The sequence below is a fragment of the Lepisosteus oculatus genome, chromosome 7 (genome assembly GCF_040954835.1).
Source record: "Lepisosteus oculatus isolate fLepOcu1 chromosome 7, fLepOcu1.hap2, whole genome shotgun sequence".
NCBI lineage: Eukaryota > Metazoa > Chordata > Actinopteri > Semionotiformes > Lepisosteidae > Lepisosteus > Lepisosteus oculatus.
In genome coordinates this window covers 29,062,675-29,086,302 of record NC_090702.1, presented here as the reverse complement: position 1 = coordinate 29,086,302, position 23,628 = coordinate 29,062,675, and the positions used below count along the sequence as shown (strand labels likewise).

The 23,628-nt window shown below is 34.5% G+C and overlaps 1 protein-coding gene across 1 annotated transcript in view; it reads left to right on the top strand.

Annotated features, from left to right (window-relative positions):
* ano6 (anoctamin 6) overlaps nucleotides 1-23,628 on the top strand; it is a 50,490-nt gene that overhangs the window by 5,165 nt on the left and 21,697 nt on the right. Inside the window, exons 2-6 of the mRNA XM_015352937.2 lie at nucleotides 12,833-12,903; nucleotides 18,038-18,166; nucleotides 21,035-21,100; nucleotides 21,827-22,105; nucleotides 23,039-23,152. Of these exons, the coding sequence (XP_015208423.1) occupies nucleotides 12,833-12,903; nucleotides 18,038-18,166; nucleotides 21,035-21,100; nucleotides 21,827-22,105; nucleotides 23,039-23,152 (659 nt within the window). The remainder of the gene's footprint in view (nucleotides 1-12,832; nucleotides 12,904-18,037; nucleotides 18,167-21,034; nucleotides 21,101-21,826; nucleotides 22,106-23,038; nucleotides 23,153-23,628) is intronic.

Sequence of the window (23,628 nt, the reverse complement as noted above, 5' to 3'; positions counted from 1 at the left end):
TTAAAATACTCACTTCAATATTTATATAATAATATATATATATAATGTTCATTCAATATTTAATATATGTTTTCACAAGCATTTCACAAGATATTATCAATATTTAAGAAACATATTTTGAAAACACTTTATATCCAAACAAAGTCTTGCCCCAGACTTATGAAAATAACTTACATTTGAAAACCAACCAAATTTGTGCTTTTGAGAATGCCTCTTTTCAAGGGCATATTAAGTATCAAAAAAGCCATATACATGTTTTACACAAAACACTGCTGTGGAAAATTAGCTTTAGTACCTATAAAATATTAATCTTTTGGAGACTCTACTATTACTTTATTTAAAACGTGGATAACCTGGCATTTTTTTATATTGATATGTTTTATGTTATCTTTTTTTGTGTGTATTTAATACAGTATGTGCTTTGTTGTAGTTGTTTTGTGTTTTCATAGGTATTTCATGCAGTACAGTATCATATAAAATACTTGACATATTTTGATGCACAGCAACCTGAGCAACTTTCTAAAGCCTGGCTTGACATAACACAAATTCACTAATTGTATGTCTGAACTGTCATTATGGTTACTACAGTACAATTATTTAAACTCAGCTACAGGCAAAACTGCTGTGTAGGGCTTCCTGTTGAGGTGAGAAACACCCGAAGCAAATATTGTCAACTGTAGACCATGCAGTTACTAAGTGGGGTTCTAGAAAGATTTAAGTGTGAAGTTAGGGGTTATAGGTCAAAACACCTTCACTCACAGTAGCTGAAAAGATTATATGAAAAGTTTTGATTTCATTAAGTCAGAAAGGTTTATGAAAACCTGCATTCGCTGCTTTAGAGGGAATGTTGGGAATGTTTGTATAATTTATTAATAATATTCTATTTTATTTCATTTCGGACTCTCAATCTGTGCTGAACTGCACATTTTAATGCATTCTGTGGGGGTGTTTTGCCATTTAAAATGGAACAAATGTACAAGTAATTTTGTAAGTATTTTTATAACAAATAAAAAAACTGAACAAAAATAAAACAATGCAATTCAACATTAATGTGTTGCATTTTAAAATTCTAAAGTAATGTGGGACAGGAAAATTACTTAGAAGGAGTTTATGATTGAGGAAAATGGGAGACTAACAATGACATATTTTTTGGAACAATTTTTACTAAATGCCAAGTATTTAATTATGGAGCCAAAATTATATTCTCCAAAATTTTGAATTGCCAAATGCTTTTTGTTATACCCTCCTGCTTTGCAATAGCCAATGATGTGTTTTTCACATTTCACATCTCAGCACACAGCTACAAATGCCACTCTGGAGGAATGAGGAAGGGTAGGCAGACTCCTCTGACCCACTCACATTTGAGCCACCAGCTACACAGCCCTGTGGAGGAGGTTTATGCAAATACAGTACCTCACCTTCAAGGGCTCTGGGTACTACACAGGGATTGCTGTGTGTTTACGTGAGTCCTGTCAGCTAAACTTTACCTCCAGATGTGCTCAGTCAATTGTGCATGCCACTTGGGGAGTCCCAGTTCAGCTAGTGACATGACCCAGACTCAGCCTGCACTCTGGTGAGCGCCTCAAGAGGCCCCTTATTCTACAGTTTCTAAGGGAACATAGAATAAATTCAGTGTTTTTCAATATGTCTATAGTGTTTTCCTATATAACTATATTTCTAATAAGAGGAAATCTATACAGTTACTGTACATGTAACAGTTATGTGTAAGAACGACTGCTAATATTTAACTCATGACATATAGTCATTTGTATTACTGTAAAAAAACTGTAGTAATATGTTTTTATAAGTATTTGCCTGATGACTTCACTCACATTGGAAAATAAGATGCTATACATTTCCTGTGCAATGAAACAACTGATCACAATTCAAACCATAATATCCATACTGCAGTCCCTCCAATTTCCTGTCTGGCCTGAGATAATATTTCATGGCATAAATACATGAACTGTTTTCTTTTAAATTGATTTGTTCTAAAATTTCTAGTCATGTGATTAGTCATGTGACAGCATGGTGCCTTGCAGCACTAGGGCCCTAGGTTTAATTTCTGGGGTACAGTCTATGTGGAGTTTGCATGTTCTGCCTGTGTTCACATGGGTTTCCTTTGGGTGCTCAAGTATCCTCCCACAATCCAAAGACATACTAGTAGGTTAATTGTCTTGTTGAAAATTGGCTGTGGTGTGTGTATATATTGTGTATGTGTATACTGTATATTTGTGTAGGCCTTGCGATGCGCCTGAATTAGATAAGCAGTTACTGAAAGTGATGTGATGGTGATGATGATACTTAGTCATAATTTAGTATGTTGTAGCCGGTAAATGTATGAAATCAACTGCTGCATCTTTCAGGTCTGCACAGTTCTGTGTGCTCGGACATTCTTTGTTTAAAGGCAAAGCCTCAGTTACACTCCTGCGAAAGGTATTTCACTCAGTTTGCTCCAGTAAATGTCCTCCCGTTTAATGTTTCTAGGTGTTCATTGTAAATAAGAAATTGTACACATATTGGTTAAATTTAATTTATAAATCCCACACCTCATCTGTGTGATAAAACCACTACATTTTGAGCACAATCTTCCTGTGAAGCTTTTACAAGTTTCCATAGAAGATTACACATAACAGGACCAACATAGTAAATGTAGTTCAAATACCCTACAAATGAATAACTATACATTGTTTGCATATACAGGCGATAATATGCACACAAGTTATCACTTGCAAATGTTTTTTTGTGCTTTCCCTGATGACACATTTCCTGATTTGACATAGATGTCTGATTAAAAAGCTCAGTAATGTATTTTTTATAAGGCCACAATTTAAAAAGGGAAAAGGTACTGAATGTTTGTGTTTTCACTAGATCAAAACAATTTTTTATTAATTTTAACATGCATAATGCATTTCTGTGTGTTAGGCACTTTTACATCAAATGTATTTTATAAGATTATCCACTTTTTAAAATCGTAAATTGTAACATTTTAAAATAAAAAAAACATTAAATATAAGCATTACATAAGGCTAGAGTATCAAAGTATTTTATACTTTATAGTATCATGACCATGATATACCTTTTACTATACAACAGGAAAGGACAAAGGTATTTATGTTTTAACCATAACGCTATACAAATAATACTAGTGAAATAAATGGGTTAGTTGTTCAATAATAGCTGTTTTAGTTATACAGCTATTATAGGAGGTAAAAGTCACTTGGCTTGGGTTGCGTGACGGTGCTTTGTGCAGGCTGTTCATAGAGTTTCAGCTGTGCAGGATGGCAAGTGTGAGTGACTACATTAGTCACTGACAGGATGACGCTGAAGATTCACTTATTTTTAGTAACCGTTTCACTTCCTGAGTTTAGTTGAGTTACAGTATGTGGCACTCACTGAAGGTTTTTTTTTATAAAACCGGCATCTTAGAAGTGAACAACAGTATATGTCATCGATTAAAGTTTTAAGTGTCTTAATTTGAGCACTTGGCCTCTCATTCTCTTTTAAATCAATTAAGCTTGAAGAGTTTTCTACAGATGCCATAATTAGGACTGCCTTTTCTTGTTTTTCAAAAAGGATGGATCACTTATAATGCATACAGTACATTTGCCACGTGGGAACCTGTTTTATTTCTAACGTTTATTCTTTCATATGAGAAAGGCTGAAGACAGGAAAAAAGGTATTTAGTGTCCTATGGGTAATAATAACTTGGATCTATAAAAAGATTTATAAACTCCCCTTAGATATTTAAAAATTCCCATTAATTACTGAAGATGGGTTTTAGTTTAAAATATGATGGGCTCTGTTGAAACAAAAATATGGATCAAATTCTGAACTCAAGCAAAATTGGTATGTAGTTTTAGCAATGATAACTGTTTTTATGCTAAAATCTTGTTTTCTGAAACTTTTTTTCAGAATATTTTAGTGGATTTAATTATTGCATTTAAAGTAGGTATGTACATCATTTGGGAGTGGTAGTGGGAGGCAATGAGAGTGAGTATTTACTAAACTGAATTTAAGTAGGTTAATTTTGAATGTTTTATTAATCTATGTATTGTCTAATAGCAAGACTCCAACTGGTTAGGATTCTGTAAAATAATTTTAGTTCAGCATAATGATTTTTTTCTAACAACACAAGTAGCAAAGATAGCTAAAAATATGGCTTTTTGAATTCTAAATTCTACTGTTTTTTACCTTTTCAAAAACATGATTTTAGTTTATTTGGGGTTTCATATAGCCAAATACCTGAAGGTTTTGCATGCCTCTGTTCTGATCTCCCAACAGATGAGTGACACCAACTTGTTGGCCATAGGTTCACGGGTGACTTGCTGACTATACAGAGATATAGTTTTTTGTATATTGCATATACTGTATATATATAAATGTACAGTAGTGATTCATCAATAAAAAGGTAATAATTCCAAAAATTATCAGCTTCAGTAGATGCTGTCTTCCACAGCATGGCGAACAACGTATTAATCTGCAGGTCACCACATGTGGAATCATATTTTTCATATGATCAGTACTTTATACAGATTATATTATTTAAAAACAAATTAAGGCAAAACTTTAAATTCCAGATTTACCTCCTGAAGTTGTCGTTCTTGTGGTTACATATACTACATTTCACAGCTTTGTGTATAGCTGTACCTACAGTATGCATAGTGAATATGGGGTAAGTAAAATAATATAGAATAGTCATTAAAATAAATCAGGGTTATCTGATGTTTAGAAACAGCATTAATTGCCCATGGAACAGAGAGCAAAATGTTTTATTCAAAATCTCACAATGGTATTGAAGCATGGAAAACGAACAGCAATTGTTTTGCTACACTAAGGCATTGTTTGGATGTCTCCTGGGTGGCTCTTCTGGCTCAAGCCTTAGTCTGGAGCTGCTCCAGCCTGGAGATCACAACTTTCAGTCCTGGCTGTGCCACTTCTCTGACTGAGACAGGAAGTTGTTTTTTTAATTTTATATATTTCCTTGGTATGTTTCTCAGAGCTGCTGCAGTGAATGTAAACAGTATGTTAACAGTAAGCTCTATAAATAGTATTGTGTACAGTACAATTTGTTTCAAACTACAATATGTTATTGAAACGACTTCATTTTTTTGTTTGTTGTTAATTTAGAAATGTTTGTTTCATTTTCTGCTTGGAGTGTGAGTGTGGGGAATGGTGTATTCATGGCTGTATTCACAGATACTCTATTATCAGTCATTTAGAGGGCAGATGCTGATATAGTTAAGGGTCCAAGCGACAGAGCCGTGCTGGAACTGTGTTTAAATTGCTTGTATTTTTTTTATTTCACAAAATGTCTTAAAATCTTTGAATTTGTGCTGTTTGACAAAAAGTCATGAAACTTCACAGGATTTTAGAGTCCTGGGGAAAATGTCTGAGTGACACTGATGCTGATTCTCTTCCAAGGCGTGTGACCTTATTGTATTTTTCACAATGCTTAGGGGAATATGTGAATTCTGAAATCAAGGTTTTAAAAAGCACAGTTCAGTGCCTGTTGTCTTTATTCTCACACAGTAATCTCTGGAAAGATAGGACTGACTTCTTCTGTGACAGCTGTTTTACATGCACTGAAAGGTGATCTTAACTTTAAGGCAAGCAGTTACCCTCAAGGTCAGGTTCCACCACTGGTCTTAGTTTGAAAGAAACTAAGCATAGTCATACAATTTGTTTTATATAATGACTTTTATGTCAAGATGTCTCAAAGCACTTTACAGTGGAGGTAACAAACAGCATATAGGTAAAAAGAACATAAAAACAACAATTAAAATTTAGGAAACACTAGTACTGTGGAAATGGCTCAGTGTTTGTTGCCTTGTCATGGGGACACTCAGCAAGCCAGAATTGAAAGAGCTGAGTAGCTGAGGTAGTGTTTTATAGTGTGACAAGTCTTTGAAGTAGGAGTGGAGGAATAAAGGTTTAGACAGAAAGTTGACATTCAGCCAATTAAAAAAATGTTTCACAAGTTAAATATTAAACATATTCAACATCACGTTATTCCCTGCAGAACAAACCACACCAGTTTTTTGTGTCTAGCTAGATTGGTGATAATTACCAAGCTGCCACATCTATGAGGTCTTTAGGGAAAAAATAAAAAAAGTTAGAACGAGGACTTATGCAGTCCTGCTGGAATGTTGTCACATCAGGATGAGCCCACAGGTGAACTCCAGGGATGTGATTGATGTACAGTCAAGCTGCCAGCAATCACTACAAGTGGACCTGTGTATCAACTAGACACTCATGCCCCGACCATCACATATGGACCATCCCTTAGGTTGTCTGTTGTGCACATTGTGCACAATAAGAACATAATTCTGCACATGTGACACTGACAACAGGGCATATTGGCTTTTTAAAATGTGTTTTTTCACCAAGCTTGCCATTCAGCGGGGATAAATAACCTTATCACTTGTCCCCAGTCACCTCCACTTATGATTAAGTGCTTACACAGTGGACAAAGGCACTTGAATTTATTATGGTTAACCAGACAGTTAAGTTCAGTCCCTTTTTCAGGCTATAAAGGCACACGGGGAATGGGGGGGCAAGGGCCACCATTGTTCTCAACCATCCAACACCGTTCAGAGCAATCTGAAAGAAATTAGAGCAAGTTACATCGCTTGCCCCTACCTGGGATTGAACCCGGGACCTTCCAGTCAGGACCTAGACACCCTTGCCATCTGAGCTACCACGGTTCCGTAGTTTCCCAGGAATGATCAATCAAAATGATGCCAAAACGTTTATTCACTATCAGTAATCTTTATACCTTATGTTTCTAAAAACAGAAGTGCAGAATAACAAAATTCTTATGATGCTCAGTATATATATTAAAATAGATCAGTATATATATTAAAATAGAAAAGGAAAGCCAGCACTCCTTAAAACATACTTTATTTAAAATAAACAGTGAAGCAAGATAAAACATTGCAGTGACGATGTCCTCATCATTGTTATTACAAACGAGACATTTACTGTAAACTCCATTAAGTAGACTACATTAAAACATCAGAAGCAAGTACAAAAGCTACCACTTACTCAGTTTGAAAGTTAAGGTTAAGGGTCAGGGAAAACAGTTGTGCACCACGTGCATTACTGCAGGTATAACAACCGCCTTTTTCTTCAATTAATATTTTATTACATGGGTGCTTATACCATTTATAATCTGATCAAATGTAAAATATTTCAGTTAAGATGTACATGTTATTTGGTTTTGTACATTTAAACTATTGTTACAGCCAATACTGTATATTTGTAGATGTTTCAAATGGTGCTTAAATAGTACTGTATAGTGGAAATGTATAGATGGACAATGCTGGTGGCTATAGCCAGGGGTTTACTGCAGGCTTGTCCTATTCCTTTAAGAGAAGGACAAGGGAAATGCAACATCTGGGTTTAATTTGCACAGAGACTCTCAGCCAGTGCCAGAGGGTCACTAAGAAACTTTGTTTCCAAAACATTGGCATTAGATGAATCTGACTTAATATAAGGTTCCCATTCTAATATTCTTGTATATATTGTGTATTCTGTATGCAGTGTTTCATGATGGGAAATAGATCTGTAGTGTACAAAATAATGATTGTTAATAACATTATTATTAAAAAAACAACACACTACTACATATTACAACTTAAAAACATACATTTTAATGTATACTGTACCTACACATTGAATTCCTCCCTAGTTTCATGTTCTTGTGATATGCTTAGTGATGTCTTGGAAACAACCAAATTAGTCATCCAGAATTAGTGAGACATATTTTCCTCCCTCTGGAGATCAGCATGGCTTCCAAACTTTTGACATAGATTTTGAAAACAAGTAGATATTTCCAGATTCCTTTTTGAGATGTATTATGCATGTGGTCAAGATGTACTGTACTTCTTTATTTTGTATCTAAAATATTTGTTATAAAATCTAAACCTTTGAGCATATTTAGATTTGGAGGCAAGTGCAACTGGTTTCCTGCTGTTAATTGATACAATGAAATCATTTCACAGAAGTATGAAGAGTTTCTTCTAGTTGGGCGCGCCCCATAGGGGGCATATAAGGATACAAAAGGGAGAGAGAGAGGTTTTTATATATACCTAATTCAAAATACCATTGAATTTTTCCAACTATAAGGCAACATTGTTACAGCGATTTGTGAATAGAAACATAAGACTCTCCTTCTAATCAAGCTTGGTTTGATATTTTGTGTTTTAGTCACTGACTTGTATTTGCTACTAACCAGCAAATTCTTCTAAATAACATTTTTGTTAGCAAAATCTTGCAGATGAAGTCTGATCCAATCACAGTAATTTAATAATAAAAACTTTTAAACCTTTCATGAAGACTGCATTTATTTTGGTTGCCATTTGTGGGATTTGAGTAAACAAGTGGCTATTTGCCATGTAATAATAAGCCATGCTGTTAGCTACACTGCAGCAGAGCTTAAGCAGGCATTGAATCTCACTAAAACAACAAATAATGTCCACTCTAGCAGTCATATTAAGAATTAAAAAAAACATTTTCTATCAGCGTCATATCGTAATGACTATCCACACTAAAGCTTACGAACGTGGTTTCATACAGGTTAGTAAACAATTTGACACTACATGGAAAGTAACAATTCAGTTATTATATCAGACTTTCACAGACTCTCTGCAGTCTTAATTGTCTGATTTTTTTTGTCATTTCAACTGTGAAGTTGAGTCCTTGCCAGAGAACACCCAATAGGAACGTTTGGGACTAAAATTAGACACATTTCCCGAGATATCTTCCATCGGTTAACTTTCAACCGATGGAGAAGTTTGGGTTGAAATACTTTCCTGTCTACCAAAAAACAGGCAAGTGAGCTTTGCACATCCTAGTCCCATTTTCATCCACTTCTCTGAGTGAGGCATGATTTTCTACACTTTTGATGATCACAAATAAGCACTGCAAGAGAACCGATGTTGGAAGTAACTTGTGTTGTGCTCTTTCTTCCAGAGCCGAGAATTTAAATTTTTTTGGCAATTGTGCAGCGTCAGAGCTCACTCTGATAATGTTTGAAGTGAATTTTTAAATTAAGTAATCTGAAGTTCAAATGTGAATTTGGATCATATTACTTCAATCTGCTGCACCATCTTTAAGTAAAGATTATATTTGATGTAAGATTAAATGCACAAAAAGCAAAGGATTTTTTTTGATTAAACATTAAAAAAATTATTATCTTTTACACCAAGGAGGGGGCCTGGAGTTTTGTTATTAACTGAAATTGGGACATTGTGTTTTAAAGGTTGAGAACCACTGCCACTGCCGTAAAGGAAGAGAACTTTTGGGCCTTTATGGGTTTGGTAATTGTCTGAGATATGCATGTCAGACACATAGAGGTGGATGTTAAAATCTGAAGCTCCATTGAATAAGCTATATCAGTAAATCTGTGATGGAGTTGTTTGCCATTTCTTTTCTTATTAGTTTAATGATAATTACCTCTTCCTTTCCCCCAGATAATATTAAAAACTGGGCTCTACTATAAAAATCTATTGCAGTGTTACAATATATATGAATGCTACAGTAATTAATTAAGCTGTGCTACAGGCCATCCATTCTGGAAATCATGTGGTTCTCTGGAAACTTAATTAATGACATTCACATGAAGCACAGAAATTCAGTTATAAAAATAAGACCTTATAAGTTCATTTGAAAGTGAGATGTTTCTGTAGCATTGAAATCCACTGATCGTGTTGCAGACATTTAATACTATAGTAAAAATGTCCTTTATTTAGTGACCGCCTTCTTTTTTAAACTTAGTTATTAAATGACTGTTATATAAATGTCAGTATTAACCATATGCCTCTTAATACTGAACTGACTTATCTGACTTAGCAATGTGACTTAAGAAATCTAAAGAATTATGTCAGGCATTGTGTCTTACTGAATATTTCAAGAATGTCATAGTGTGAAAAGCAGAACACTTAAACTTTGATGTTAAGTAATACTAAATTCCAATACTGTGTCATCAGTTAACATAATTACATGTGTACGTATGTTTGTGCATATCTATATATGGTGTTTATATACTGTAGCAGATCGTCCACTCTGGGTAGTGTAGTCTGGAGGACTCTGTGGCTAAGGATCTGCGCCTGTGGCTGGAAGGTTGCCGGTTCGTATCCTGCAGCCAGCAGAGGAATCCTACTCTGTTGGGCCCCTGAGCAAGGCCCTTAACCCCTGCTCCAGGGGCGCCATATAAATGGCTGCGCTCTGACCCCAAGCTTCTCTCCCTGTCTGTGTGTCTCATGGAGAGCAAGTTGGGGTATGCAAAAAGACAAATTCCTAATACAAGAAATTGTATATGGCCAATAAAGTGATTTTATCTTATCTTAAATACAGACTGTATAACCATATTTTGACTGTATATTCTGTATAACCCTAATAGACCAGAATGAGGTGATTGTCTGAACATGGACCAACCCTCTTGCTTAAACCTTCCCACCCTAGTGTGGTCCTTAACCTTAGCCATTCCTCTTTCCCTGTATGGCATATTTTATCTTTATCTTTTGGTGGATCCTGTTTGGCCAGGGACTCTCCCACTGCCACTGCACTGTCAGCACTGCACTATTTTCCCTTAAGATATAACCTGATCAACTCCTAGTCTTGCACTGATAATTATAATTAGTATAATAATGCATTGACTTGAGGCTATTTAAAATAAATGTTTAGTTCAACTAAATCAAACCACAGTAATCACAAACATCAGTAATCAAAATAACATGAAATCCTGCTCTGCGTCCAGTCTGCACTTTCTCTCTCTAGTTAGGTGATAAGAATGCCCCACTCTAATGAAAAGGGCAATAAAACTGTCAGTGAGCCCAGCCTGTCATTCCCCTCACTGCCGACACGGAACAGGAAGTGTTCATTACAATAAAAAAATAATAGAATACAAACACAAGACCACGTTGGGATGCGGATTCTGTGGTAATTGGGAAGACAATGGCTAACTCACTAGCTATATGTGTCCTGACCCTAGGCTGTTGCCATGCTAATTTGAAAGTTGCTCTTAAAAACCTTTGGCTCGGTTTCATCCTGGTCTGCCTCCATCCAACACCCTGTTGGTCAGACAGAATTGTAAATAAGCTAATTGACGAAAGTTAAATTTACAGATGTCAAGATCCTACTGTATTTAGTATATATTAAAAATTGAGGAAACTGCTTTCCATTTTAATTTACAGGATTGACTGTGAATATAATGCAACAAGAAATTTTAGCCAATAATTCACTGGCGGCCTTCATTCCATCAGATATAAATATTTACTTGGATAGGTTGTATTGTTATAATGAGGACCACTTTCTTAAAAGGTCCCAGTAACCCCTAGATTTTGTGCTAATTGAGTTCTTAATCAATACTCTTATCTGTAGTTAAATGTTAAAAACTTATTTTAGCTCTTAAGAATTTCATTGGGATTAGTAAATATTTTTGACCCCGAAGCACTATCTTAAGATTCATACTGTCCTCTTTCCGGTTGATGCAGATAACTTTTTTAGTAGGTGTTTTTGTTGCATTGCCATTCGTACTTGTTTCTCTATACCATTAAATGTGGAACTATTAGAAATCGTTTAGAGAAAAACAAGGAAACAACTAATTTAAGGAAGCTGTAAATTTGTTTACCAAAATTCTTCAGATTACCGTATCTGTTGCGGGGTATTTGTGAGGCAAGACTGATCATTAAACACAATTAATTCATTCCCTATTTAAAAGCATGATCAACATGTCCTCTGCATTCATTCACACTGCACATGTCAGATTCTCAGGTAAAGCTGAATATGTTTCTTGCTCAACTTGCTGGTTTAAAATCCCTAACAGTATGTGATTTCACCTGTAATAGCCGTCTGTATCCAGACAGATACAGTAAAAATAGTAAAAATAGTTTCAGGTGACAAGACCTGCCACACCTGTTTCCTGAAAGTCTCCTTTAGTATTCTTAATAGCTGAAGTTGAAGTATTGATTTCCCAATAACACAGCCTGAACCTCTTCCACATTTTCAGTTATGCACATTAACAGGCACCAAACATGGCTTTCTTCTCATTATTAATTTTAATAATCATAATTTTTATTAATCATTTTTATTCAAAGTCTCTTGTACAGCATGATACTGTTTTGATTAACAGCTAAGGTGTGTTGGGAAATAGCATGTTTTGAAGAATTAATTATAGCCTTTTAATTTTAATGAAAAACAAAAACTCTGTTGTCGTAACTTCATACTAAACATAGTTTGAAGAGCTTGAAATATATAGGTGAATGTATATTTAATTATTATTTGTAGTCAGCTTGAATGGCTTTAATAACATTAGTATCATGGATCCCTGTCTTTGTGTGTCACTAACTGGCTTTTCACTTGTGATTATAAACTTTACGGCCTTCCTCAAAAACATATAAATTATGTCTTTTAGGTACTTTTCTGACAACATTACATGTTCTGTAACTGTTTCAGTGGTCTGTAGTATCCCTCCTTTTTATAACATGTAGGGGAGATAATTATCTGATGTAAATGGACATTTTTGTTGAAGGAATATGTATATACTCTACAGTACGGTCTGTTGGTATTTTGTTTGACATAATTTACAATATATAACAATAATCACAGTTAAAAGAGAGGTATTCAACAGTAAATGAAAGTGTTAAAGAAGAAGAAGTTTGTTTGGAAAATGTCTTCTTGCCACTACCTGAAAATAGTTTTATAATTTTATATCTTAGAATGAATTTTGATGTTATAGTTATTATGGTAATTAGCAATATAAGTACAAATAGTAACTTGAATGTCACAAGACTCATTGTACTATGATTAAATCATATATATTTTTCAGAGTATGCCCAGGAATTTATACAAAACTGTGGAGCAGTACTGGAGGGCGAAGACATGGCCAAAGCTGAATTTGTGAGTAAAAAACATAAGCATTCAAAGCTGCATTTTTGGAAGCATGTATATAATTAGTTGATATGTTTGAAAATTCAATAAATACATAAAATTGCATTATTGGGTTTGGCAGTATTTGATTTTCACTGCAAAATTACCTTAACAATGTTCTTCCCTGTCAATTAATTCCATTTTGCAGTATACAACAAAAATGTACAAGGATGAGTTTGTTTGTCTGAAGCCAAAAAGATTAAAACTATAAAGCACTCTGGTGAAGCTACAAGTGTTGTCAAACAGAACAGGAGTATTAAAAAGAATGTACTCTGACTTCTCAAAACCTCTTTTCATCAAACAAGTTAATGCTTTCAGTTATTTGCCAGGTCATTGTGGTCATTTATCTAAGTCCAGCATTTGTTCCACATAAAGAAAAAGAAATGAGTGATCTAAGGTAGACCTAAAAGCCCACTGTTGCTTTTGATTACGGTGCTTATTCTCCACACAAATTATTTCATAAACAAAATGCTGCCCTTAGAAACAAACCCTTTCTCTTAACTGTGTCTTAATATAAAACCTCTTAGATTTGTTCTCATTTTCTGGAACAACAAATTGCAAAAATCCATAAACAAATTCTGGAATCAAAATTGTATTAAAAGACTAACCCTGCAAAATAAGGAACAGTAACAGACTAGTGTGTCTGCTGTTCCATATTTTTGTCTTTATTGATGTTATTTCTGATTGCTAAATACCAATGGAACCGCCATTAATTGAGGATTTGTTTAGGCCCCATTGTACTGTTGTTGGTTAAAAATGTTTTCTTTTCACTGTCTGACAATTCTCAGCACTCTCTAGGAGTGAAAACAGAGCAGGTACAGTTCTCAGATTTCAGTTTTGTACTCCATGTATTGTAGAAGCATAACAATCTTTTAGTCTAAAGTACTGACCATCCAGCACTCATATTTTAAAGTCCTTTTTTGATAATCTAGTGTTAATCTAGTGTTATTCTTGACATTCTGTCACTAGATTATCAAATCATTGTCACGTTTACATCCTCATATGCTACTAAAAATGTGGCAGTGATCTGCATATACAAATAGTCTAACCTCTTCCTCCTTGGCATTAAATCTAAATTCTAAAACGTCAGTTTTGTTTCAGAATCAATAACAATATGTTAAATTAGAAAGATAGAGACAAAGAGAGACTTCTGCTGTTTCAGTAATATTCAGACTGAGAAACCTATTAAACATCAGTAAGCCTGATAAGAATCATGTGTGTAATAAATATAAAATATATAACAGATGCAAAACATGTTTTCATTAACAGAGTTCTGTCTCAACTGGGTGGTTCCGTGCCATTAAATCATTGGTGAACCGAAATGAGTACACAGACTCAAACGTATTAACAGGAAAACCAGACCCGTCACATTTACTACCATGATCCTCACTTAAAGTCCGAAGTCAAGCTGCCTAGCAGCAGGTTCTTCACAGTCCCTAAGAGTTTAGGTAACTGGAACAATCTCTTGCTGGTCAATCAAGCTCCTTGAGCATCACTTAGTCAAGCTACGTGAGGAGGCACCCAACCAACTTTATTACTACACCTATGTGAAGAGTTTTGATTCTACTCTGTACAACAGATTATTTTCCTAAACCAGCTAGCGTGTGAAAGGCCATGCTACATATAAGAACACATAGTGACATTCAGTAATGGCCATTTGTCTGCTGCAGATGTAATGGAATCTGCAAGATGTAAATAATAAAAGCAGTCCTAGCAGCTTAGGCTCAATATTGTATGTACTAAACTACAGAGCAGGCCTTAAAGTGAAAAAATCCCTTTTTCACACAGGGCCATGTAGGTTTGGAATTTGTTTTCCCCTTAATAATAAAAACCTTCATTTAAAAACTGCATTTTGTGTTTACTTGTGTTATCTTTGTCTAATATTTCAATTTGTTTGATGATCTGAAACATTTCAGTGTGACAAAAACACAAAAAAACAAGAAATCAGGGCAAACACTTTTTCACACCACTGTATATCAGCATAATTTAAGTTCTTTAAAGTTCTTCACCTTTTCTGGTAAAAAAAATTCTGTTTGGCAGGTTACTGTATAACTGTATTGATACAAGATAAGGAATTTCAAAAATCACTTCTGTTTCTCTGATTTTTCACTGAGCTAAAGATATATCGTTTGTTTTAAGAACAATCTAGATCAATTGGCTAGTTAACCAGTTCTAGATCCAAGTGCATATATTACCTGGGATTCAATTGGCTTTTAACCTGATGATGATCATTTTATGTGAGACCATATCAAAGTTTTTCTGTGCTTTCGTCGTATCAACTTATCTTTTTAGCATTTACTCTCCTAATATCTAACAATACATGTACTGAATACTATGTATTATTTTTTCAGTGGTGAAAAGCAAGTATTCTTACTGATGCTTCTCCAACACATAAAATAATGTGTTAAAAGATCTTTAATAGCATTTGAAGAACACATTTTGACAGCTTATATAGTGTCCTGAAAGGTGATATTATCTCAAGCTTTAACAAAGAAAGTTCCCTCCCTGCCTTTTTTTCTTTCATGACTTGCTATACCCAGTGTTTGCTTCCATGCACAAGAAAACTACTGAGAATGATTATAATAAATAAATACATATTGTAAGTTATCATTGATGCATAAACCTGCTATAACAACACAGCTCTTTGAAAAGCCATGTTAGTCAAATAACCAATGTTATCCTTGTATTATAGTCTTGTTTTTTTTTCTTCTAAATTGAGCAACATTAGCTTAGGTTTTGCAAGAGTAAATTGTATTTATACCATATTCAGGTTGCTTGAGTAAAAGATTAGCATTTCTTTTAACCAAAAGTATTGCAGTAACCCAGTACTTATCACAGGATTGTAAAATTCACCTCCACCTAACTAAAATATAGCATTGCAAAGGGTTTTGTAGGTAAAGGTTTCCATGTTACTTTTGGTGTTTGATTAGCCTTTCACAGTAAAGAAATTAGATTATGCATCAAATACTGCATTATGAAAATGAGGTACATAAGATACATTAATATACTTTCCATTTCAAGATTAATAAAGAATGATTAACTTTCTGGATGTTTGTATTTGTACATTGAGTGAAAATAACATCATTTCCATTGTTTCACTTTATCAGGGGCATCAGAGGTGCTCCCTTTTTTTATCTTTCCTTGATAAAGCCCTAAGCAGCATTTAATAACTCTGTTATGAAGGGGCTATTTAAGGAGACACCTTTTCTCCTGTACCAAAAAGACAGAGAAAGAATGAAGAATTAAGTCCTAAAGAATGCATAAAAAGGTTAATGGTTTTCTGTGGTGCAGTACACCATTGCTGTATTTGGATGAAGTATAGTAGAAAAATGTGTGGATAGGTGTCAAATGTGACTTTTTATTAGGGCTGCCTGGTAAAAACTTTGATTGTCAGTTTGTCTTTGCATTATTGTTACTGTGGAAATCCTCACTCCGAGATGGTAGGTCAGAGACTTTCACACATGAAAAACATTCTAAACTGAAAATGGAAATGAATGACTTAGGGTATTTCCTGGCTTCATTAAAAGTTTGAAATGCAAATAAAGTAAAAGATACTTGAAAGATAATAAAATAAACAACTCTAAACTTAGTGTCTATACACTAAAATTTAAAATGGGTAATACTGAGACGGAAAAGGCTACTTATGAAAAAGGTGTTTGTTGACACATCATTTACATCTTCTAGACAATGTGAGGAAGCAATTAGAAATGTAAAACAATGTTAGGATATATATATATAAACATTACTTAAAACAAGAGATGTTTAAATTGTATAATGCACCAGTAAGGCCTCATTTAGAATATTGTGTACAGTTGTGGAAGCATGGAACAAGCTGCCCAGCCATGTTGTTGAAGTTGATACACTGGCTTGATTCAAGAAATAACTGGATGTTGTTTTGTAGATCAAAACTAACTTATAATGGGCTACATGCTCCCTCACATTTGTAACCTTTCTCATGTCTTCACTGCTAGCAGGTCTACCAACAGGCAATTAACTATAAACACTCTCAAAACTCAAAACTCTTTTCTGCAAAGCCCAACATGTCAACATTCAGACATGGTGACTGAACACATTCAGTTAATTTTAGTGACTTATTTCCTACAGGTGAGTGCCATACAAGTTGTTGAGGATGACCCCGTGACAGCCTCTAGTGGTGGTCTTATTGTCATTGCACCTTCCAGTCCTCTTCCACAGGACACTGCTTCATTATGCAAATATGAATTAATATCCATGTTTGGGCATTTTTAAAGATATCTTCATGCAGTTTGCCAAACCAGTGTCCATAGTTTTCATCTGCAGAAAGGCATTTTGAAAGAGAAGTTTTTTTTATCAGTATCTTAATTTATATTTCATGAAAATGACATATTTGCTGCTATGGTCTTTTTCTGTCTTGCATTTTAGAAATTTGTGCCTGTAAAGGTATCTGTGACCCACAGTATAAGTACCTGGCACTACAAAATCACAACCATAGTAGTTCAACACCACATTAAAGTTTTTCCATCCAGATAAGTTTACAAGCCCAATGTGAAAGAATGGTTTCTTAATTGAATTAGAGCCCTTTTAGAAAATAATGCATTAATTAATGAGCAGCAGTTGACAGCAATTGTCTCACCTCTGTTTCAATTTAAAATGTGAAGGACAAACTCTTCAGTGTGGTGTCCATGTACAAGATGCCTTTGTTGAGCATATTGTGTTTGTGTATTTCCAAGATCATGTTGTTGAAAAAAATAATGAAAAAATCTGAAATTGGGACATTTCAGGTCATGTGAGCAAAGCAGTTAAGTGCTGTGCAGTTTGCTTTCATTGCAAGAGGTGTGGTATTATAGGCCAGTTGCAGGTGAACCGAAGAAGGGGTGGAACTTCATGTTTAGATCTTCCCTTTTTATTTTCCTAATGCAGGTGACTCCCTTATTTCAGATCCTGTTCTCACAGAGCTTGCAGTATCTGGGTTGTTTCTGCTTGACCAGAGTGCAGTCCATTCTTAATTTGCTGCCAATTCTGAGCTGCTGCTCACAACTTAACAAACATGTATGTTATTATGAAAGAAGAACGTGAGTCTGAACACGATACAGATTTACCAGATATTCCTTGGACTTGCCCACAGGTGGAGTTTAACAACAAGCCGGACTCACTGTTCTTTAATGATGGAACACGAAGAATTGATTTTGTGTTGGTCTATGAAGATGAGGACAAGAAGGAATATGATAAACGGCACATGTATCAGAGACGAAAGGTAAGCAGGCTTAAAGCTCTGATATGACTAAATTAAAACATAGTTATTAAAGCACCGCTTCTCTTAATAGAAAATCATAATGTTCTTACTCTATCAACATTATTAAGCTGTGAAACCACTTAATACTTTTGGGCACACTTTAAAAAAACTGTGTTCTCTATAAAAGTAGACTTTTTCAGTGCACCTGGCTTGAAAATACATTTCAGAACATTTCTTTTGCCGGAAATTTCTTCAGGAATGTGCAATATTTTACAAATCTGTTTATGTTAAATGCACTTTAGACAAGGCGAGATTTAAGCTATTTTATACAAAAAAATATTTTTTAAACCGTGTTCATTGTGTCATCAACTAACTACAGGATTGTTTACTTTAGTCTTGAGATCATTTTGTATAATTTGTTTAGTCTTGTAGTTCCTGTTTCAGCTGTGTACCTTTGCATTTCATGTGACTTAGTTTAAAAATCAGAGGCTGGAGATGTGAAAGTACTCATCCAGTCAGATTATACCTGCAAACAGTTACATGTTTTCTTTCTTACATTATAAATTCTTCATCTGATTAGCAGCTTGTCTAGACTTGCTTAAAAATTTCACATTTAACTATTTAAAATGGCTTTTTATTCAATGTGTAATACCGTAACTGGGAAATAACCTTTTTAAGTATGTTCTGTGTTTTTCTGAATAACCCATGTAGTAGATAAAGTAATTGAAGAATCAGGAGGAACAGAACAAGAGACTGAAGAGTAGTGTGTTTTATGCTTGTCCTATAAAATTATTCCAGTTGTAGTGATGAGTTTTGCCTAGTTATTCAGATCTATATTTATCACGAAGTGATGAGTTAAAGACCATAATCAAAGTTGTAGCTGTCATTTTTTATAGTGAAGGAATTGTATATGCTTCTATATACAGTATAGATGCTTTGTACCTGTTTTCCATTGGATTTATGCATGCCACAAAGAGCAAACTACAGCAGGGTTTGCAGACAAAACATAATTGAGGAACCTAGTTTTTACTATTGTTCAACTCAATCAACTTTAAAAACCTGGGACTAAAGTGAAATATTTCAATATATGTGAAATGGTACAATATTTAATTCTCCAGTGCATGAATGTTGTGCATTTTATTTTAAACAGTAAGGCAAAAAGATTAAAAACCTGAATATTCAAATATAGAAAGTGTTACAAAATTACAGAAAGCTTTACTGTTGGTATATTTCTCTTTGAAGTAGAATTGTTTTGAGCTGCTGATCAATATTGAGGGATAATGTCTCTTCATTACAAGAAACAGAGGTCCTGAGTGCAGTACTGAGTAGTAGAAACGTTGAAGGGTAGTGGCTTCCATGAAATTGCAAATTGCATGACTGCTTTTGGCTGGGAAGTAAGCAGTTTTCACCAGCTAAGTTCCACTCCCTCCAGATCTTAGCAGCACAATTCAGCTGTATTATTATGCACAGTATCACTGTGGATTGTCTGCTTGTTGTTGTTTCTGGCAACCGCCAGCCTCATGGGTTTGGAGTTAAGGGTCAGCTACTGCTGTATTGAACTCTTACTCCATACTGTACAACATAAATTATACCTAGTTCTTTGTTTTCAATGTTATGGTATGAACCAAGTAATTATACTCAATTATAATGTGGTAATCGATTGTTTCACTTGTGAAATTAGGTTAAACATTTCATATACATACTGTACATATACATGTATATTAAAGATTCAACCTCAACATTTTTTTTTAATTGATCAGTCAGCCCATTTGGACAAGATATCCAGCCATTATCAGAATGCTAGTTATAATGGTGAAGGGAATTCGGAGCCTATCCTGGTAGCACATAGCACAAGACAAAACCGAGAGAACTTAGCCTCATTCTGAATGGGACTTTGTACAGGGAAATGGAGAAAGAGGCACTTTAAAATCAAAACTAGCCAGCATGACATTGAGATGCGGAAGGAAACCAGGACACCCAGCAAAAACCCATGTGAATGTGGGGGGCGTTTGCAAACCCCACTCAGACACCAAGGCCAGAATTGATCACAGGACCATGGACCTGAGAGGCAGTGGCACTAACCATTGCACCACTGTGCCACTTGTCAAGATGTATATGCATGGTCTACATTACACACTTTGTTTGATGGTATCTCCTAGTTTCTTCCCCTTACTATATCGTACGCAGCTGTGTAAATCAAAGAAAACCAGCTTAAACCTGCTGTTGCACCTGGCAGTAATTTATCATGCAATGGCAGCAGAAGTAAACAAATGGCAAGAATAAGATGGTTTTGCATAAGATTTGTTTTACTGTTGATTCTAAATTAAATGTGTGCACCCGTGACTTAAAGTTGAGTTCATAATATATAAAATGTATTTATATTTTTTAGTATGTTAGCTTCTTTGTAATATTTTACAGCCATCATTGATAGTCATCAATTCATGTTTAGTCCTTTGTGTACTTAAAGCAAATGCTTTCAGTTCAAAGGGTGTGTTGCTTTCAGACTGTTAGGATGTACTCTTTTCGTATCAATTTCTTCAAAATTTCATTGAAGGAAAAGCCTGAGAGCATAGGCTGGGTCTTTACAATGTTTGTTCCTTCATGTACATCAGATATGCATCATCAATTAAATGTAACAAACACATTATAATAGTATCATTTGTCAGTCTGATTTTTTTCAGAATGTAGTATTTAATTTTAAGATTAAGATTTTTTAGAACCAGAGAGTATTTTTGAAGCATTTTATGGTACTTGTTTATCTTGGATAAGAAAGGTATCAAAAATCAATAGAAATGAATAATTGAGTTTTACTGGATGAATTTACAGCAGATCTTTTTTAACTGTAGTAAAATTGTAGTTGATTTGTTGCTTTCATTTCAATTTCAACAGCGAAGGAGGGAGTATTTTGAAGCAAGCTTGATGAAGATGGGATTAGAACTTGAAGCAACACACTCTGTAAGTCTTTTATAAACTTTTTCATATCTCCCTACCCTGATCTTTTGAAAGTAAAACATAGCATATTTAAAAATGTATGTTTTTGGGGGGTGTATGAAGTTCATTTAGTCTTATTAGCTTTACCAAATGAGCTAGATGGGCCGAATGGCCACTTGATGGCCACATCTTACTGGAATTCAAAGTCTTAGCCTACATAAACTCCCATTTATCAAACTCCTGTGACCAATTACTTTTTCAATTTACCTGTGATTAGTTAAAAATTACTGTTTTTTCTATATGGTTCCAGTCTGAAGCCAACATGGTTTTTGAAGAAGCCCATAAATCAGGACTAAACCTGGTAAAATAATAATAGAAAACATTTTAATTTCTTAATTGATACCTCTTACAGCTAAACTATAACAAAATACTTTATAAAAATTCTCCAGTTCTCCTTTTTTTTTAAACCATGCTCCTTTGTTATTCATATGAGTGATGTACTGTTGTTACCAAATAACTGCACTGAAAATGACCGACAGTCATAAGAACATGTTTGCATTAGAGGAATATTGTTAAATTCAAAGGACATCAAAAATTTAATCCATTGAAAAACCTGCACAGACTTTAAATGGGTGCTTTTCTTCTGTTTTTGTTGTGGCTAATTCTGTTTTCAATACCTGCACTGATTCCAGGAATCCATTAACTGAAATATGGTTCATCACTTTGGTGTTGCTTTTTCCTTTCTCCAAGGTTTTGGATGAAAAGGTTATTTTTGTGAAAGTCCACGCCCCTTGGGAGGTCCTGTGCACATATGCAGAGGTGCTACACATCAAACTGCCCATTCAGCCCAATGATATGAAGTCTAAGGATTCGCCCTTCAATTGCTTTACGAAATACTTTTATCCCAGCAAGGAGCTGATCGCACCAGAAACTGAGTACTTTACTGCCCCTTTTGAGAAGGACAGGTTAGAGTACTTCTGCATTAAGGATCAGGACACATTCTTTACCCCATCCATGAGAAGTAGAATTGTAAGTACAGTAAACACTTTTCTGATCACATTGCTCGTCTGTGAAATAGAAAGGGTATAACATGGCTTATGGTAGCTTATTTAGCCAAGTGTTGTTTTTTGATCATGAAGTGCCCCTGAATTTCATTGATTAGATGCACGTTATAATTTGGTTTTTCCATGCTTTTATAATTGACTGCTCTCACTTAGGAAAATCTACAAGCTTGTGCCTAGCATTTTCCATTCACATTTTACATTTTATTACTAAACTATCATACTATTACTTGTGAAAGCAAGTGTTTTTCTTTGTTTACATTTTAGCTGTTGGAGATGGCCTCAGCTGTATCAATAATTATACAATTGCATAATAGAGTTTATTTGCAATGTACACATACACACTTATTTAGTTTTATTTAGTTTGGGGTTTATTAAGAAAAATATGTTCTTAGAGTCCTTACTTTTAAAACAGCTTACAGGATAATTTAAAAGCTTTTTTTGCTAGGCTGAAGAATTTAGTCACTTTTTTCTAATGACAATTTCTAATTACACTTTTATACCCACACACTTGGTCCTTGTCCTGAAATGTAAATGTCCCTATTTTAATTCTTTCTGGATATCTTATCTTTCTGGATAATAAGGAAATTGAGAATGATACAGGGATTCTCTCTCTGCCCAACAATATCTTAATGACCTATTAATAATAGCAACTCTGTGTTCTCAAGTATACCATCAGAAATTGATGTTTCATTGCATGGCAATTTGTAACATTTATATTTTCTACATAATTGTTATACACAAGGTATTTCATTTATTTGCAAATTATGCATCCCCTATCATATTATTGTCTTCTCTGTCAAACATTCTGATGGATAAATAATACCTGATGCTGGAAATGGATCAAATTCATCCTTAGAAGGAACTGGAAATCTTTAATGCCACCTGTGTTTTTTCCTAGGTATATTATATCCTCAGCCGTGCCCTTTATGAGGTGAGGGGCAAAATCAAGAAATTTGGCATCACTAAACTGCTGGGTAGTGTTGTGTACAAGGCTGCCTATCCACTGCATGATGTAAGTTTACCACTTTGACTTAAATTCTGCATTGCAGCCATGATATGGAAACATATCCTAAGGTAGTTTTCTCTGATTCGTTCCGTCTCTGAATTTACAGAATTGTATATCGCATATACAAAATAATATATATATATAATCAGGGTTGTCTGTTTAAAAGGAACGCAGATTTACTGACTGAAGTTGAAGCTGTCTCTTCATGAGAATAAATTGGTTTATTACATAATGATAAAATGAAATAATTTACCTTTTTCCTTTAATGTTATCAATTATCAAATAATGCTATATATATTCACAATTAATGCATATATTAAGTGTCTATTATATTTAAATGTATTATTAAACATATTAAAACTGATCTAAAAAGGTTTAAAAAAAGCTATCAAAGAATAACAGCCCATTGCAATGGATTAGAAATTCTTACTAGGCTAATCTATTAGTTGCTGCAATTTAACCATCACCATTATCCTCTAACC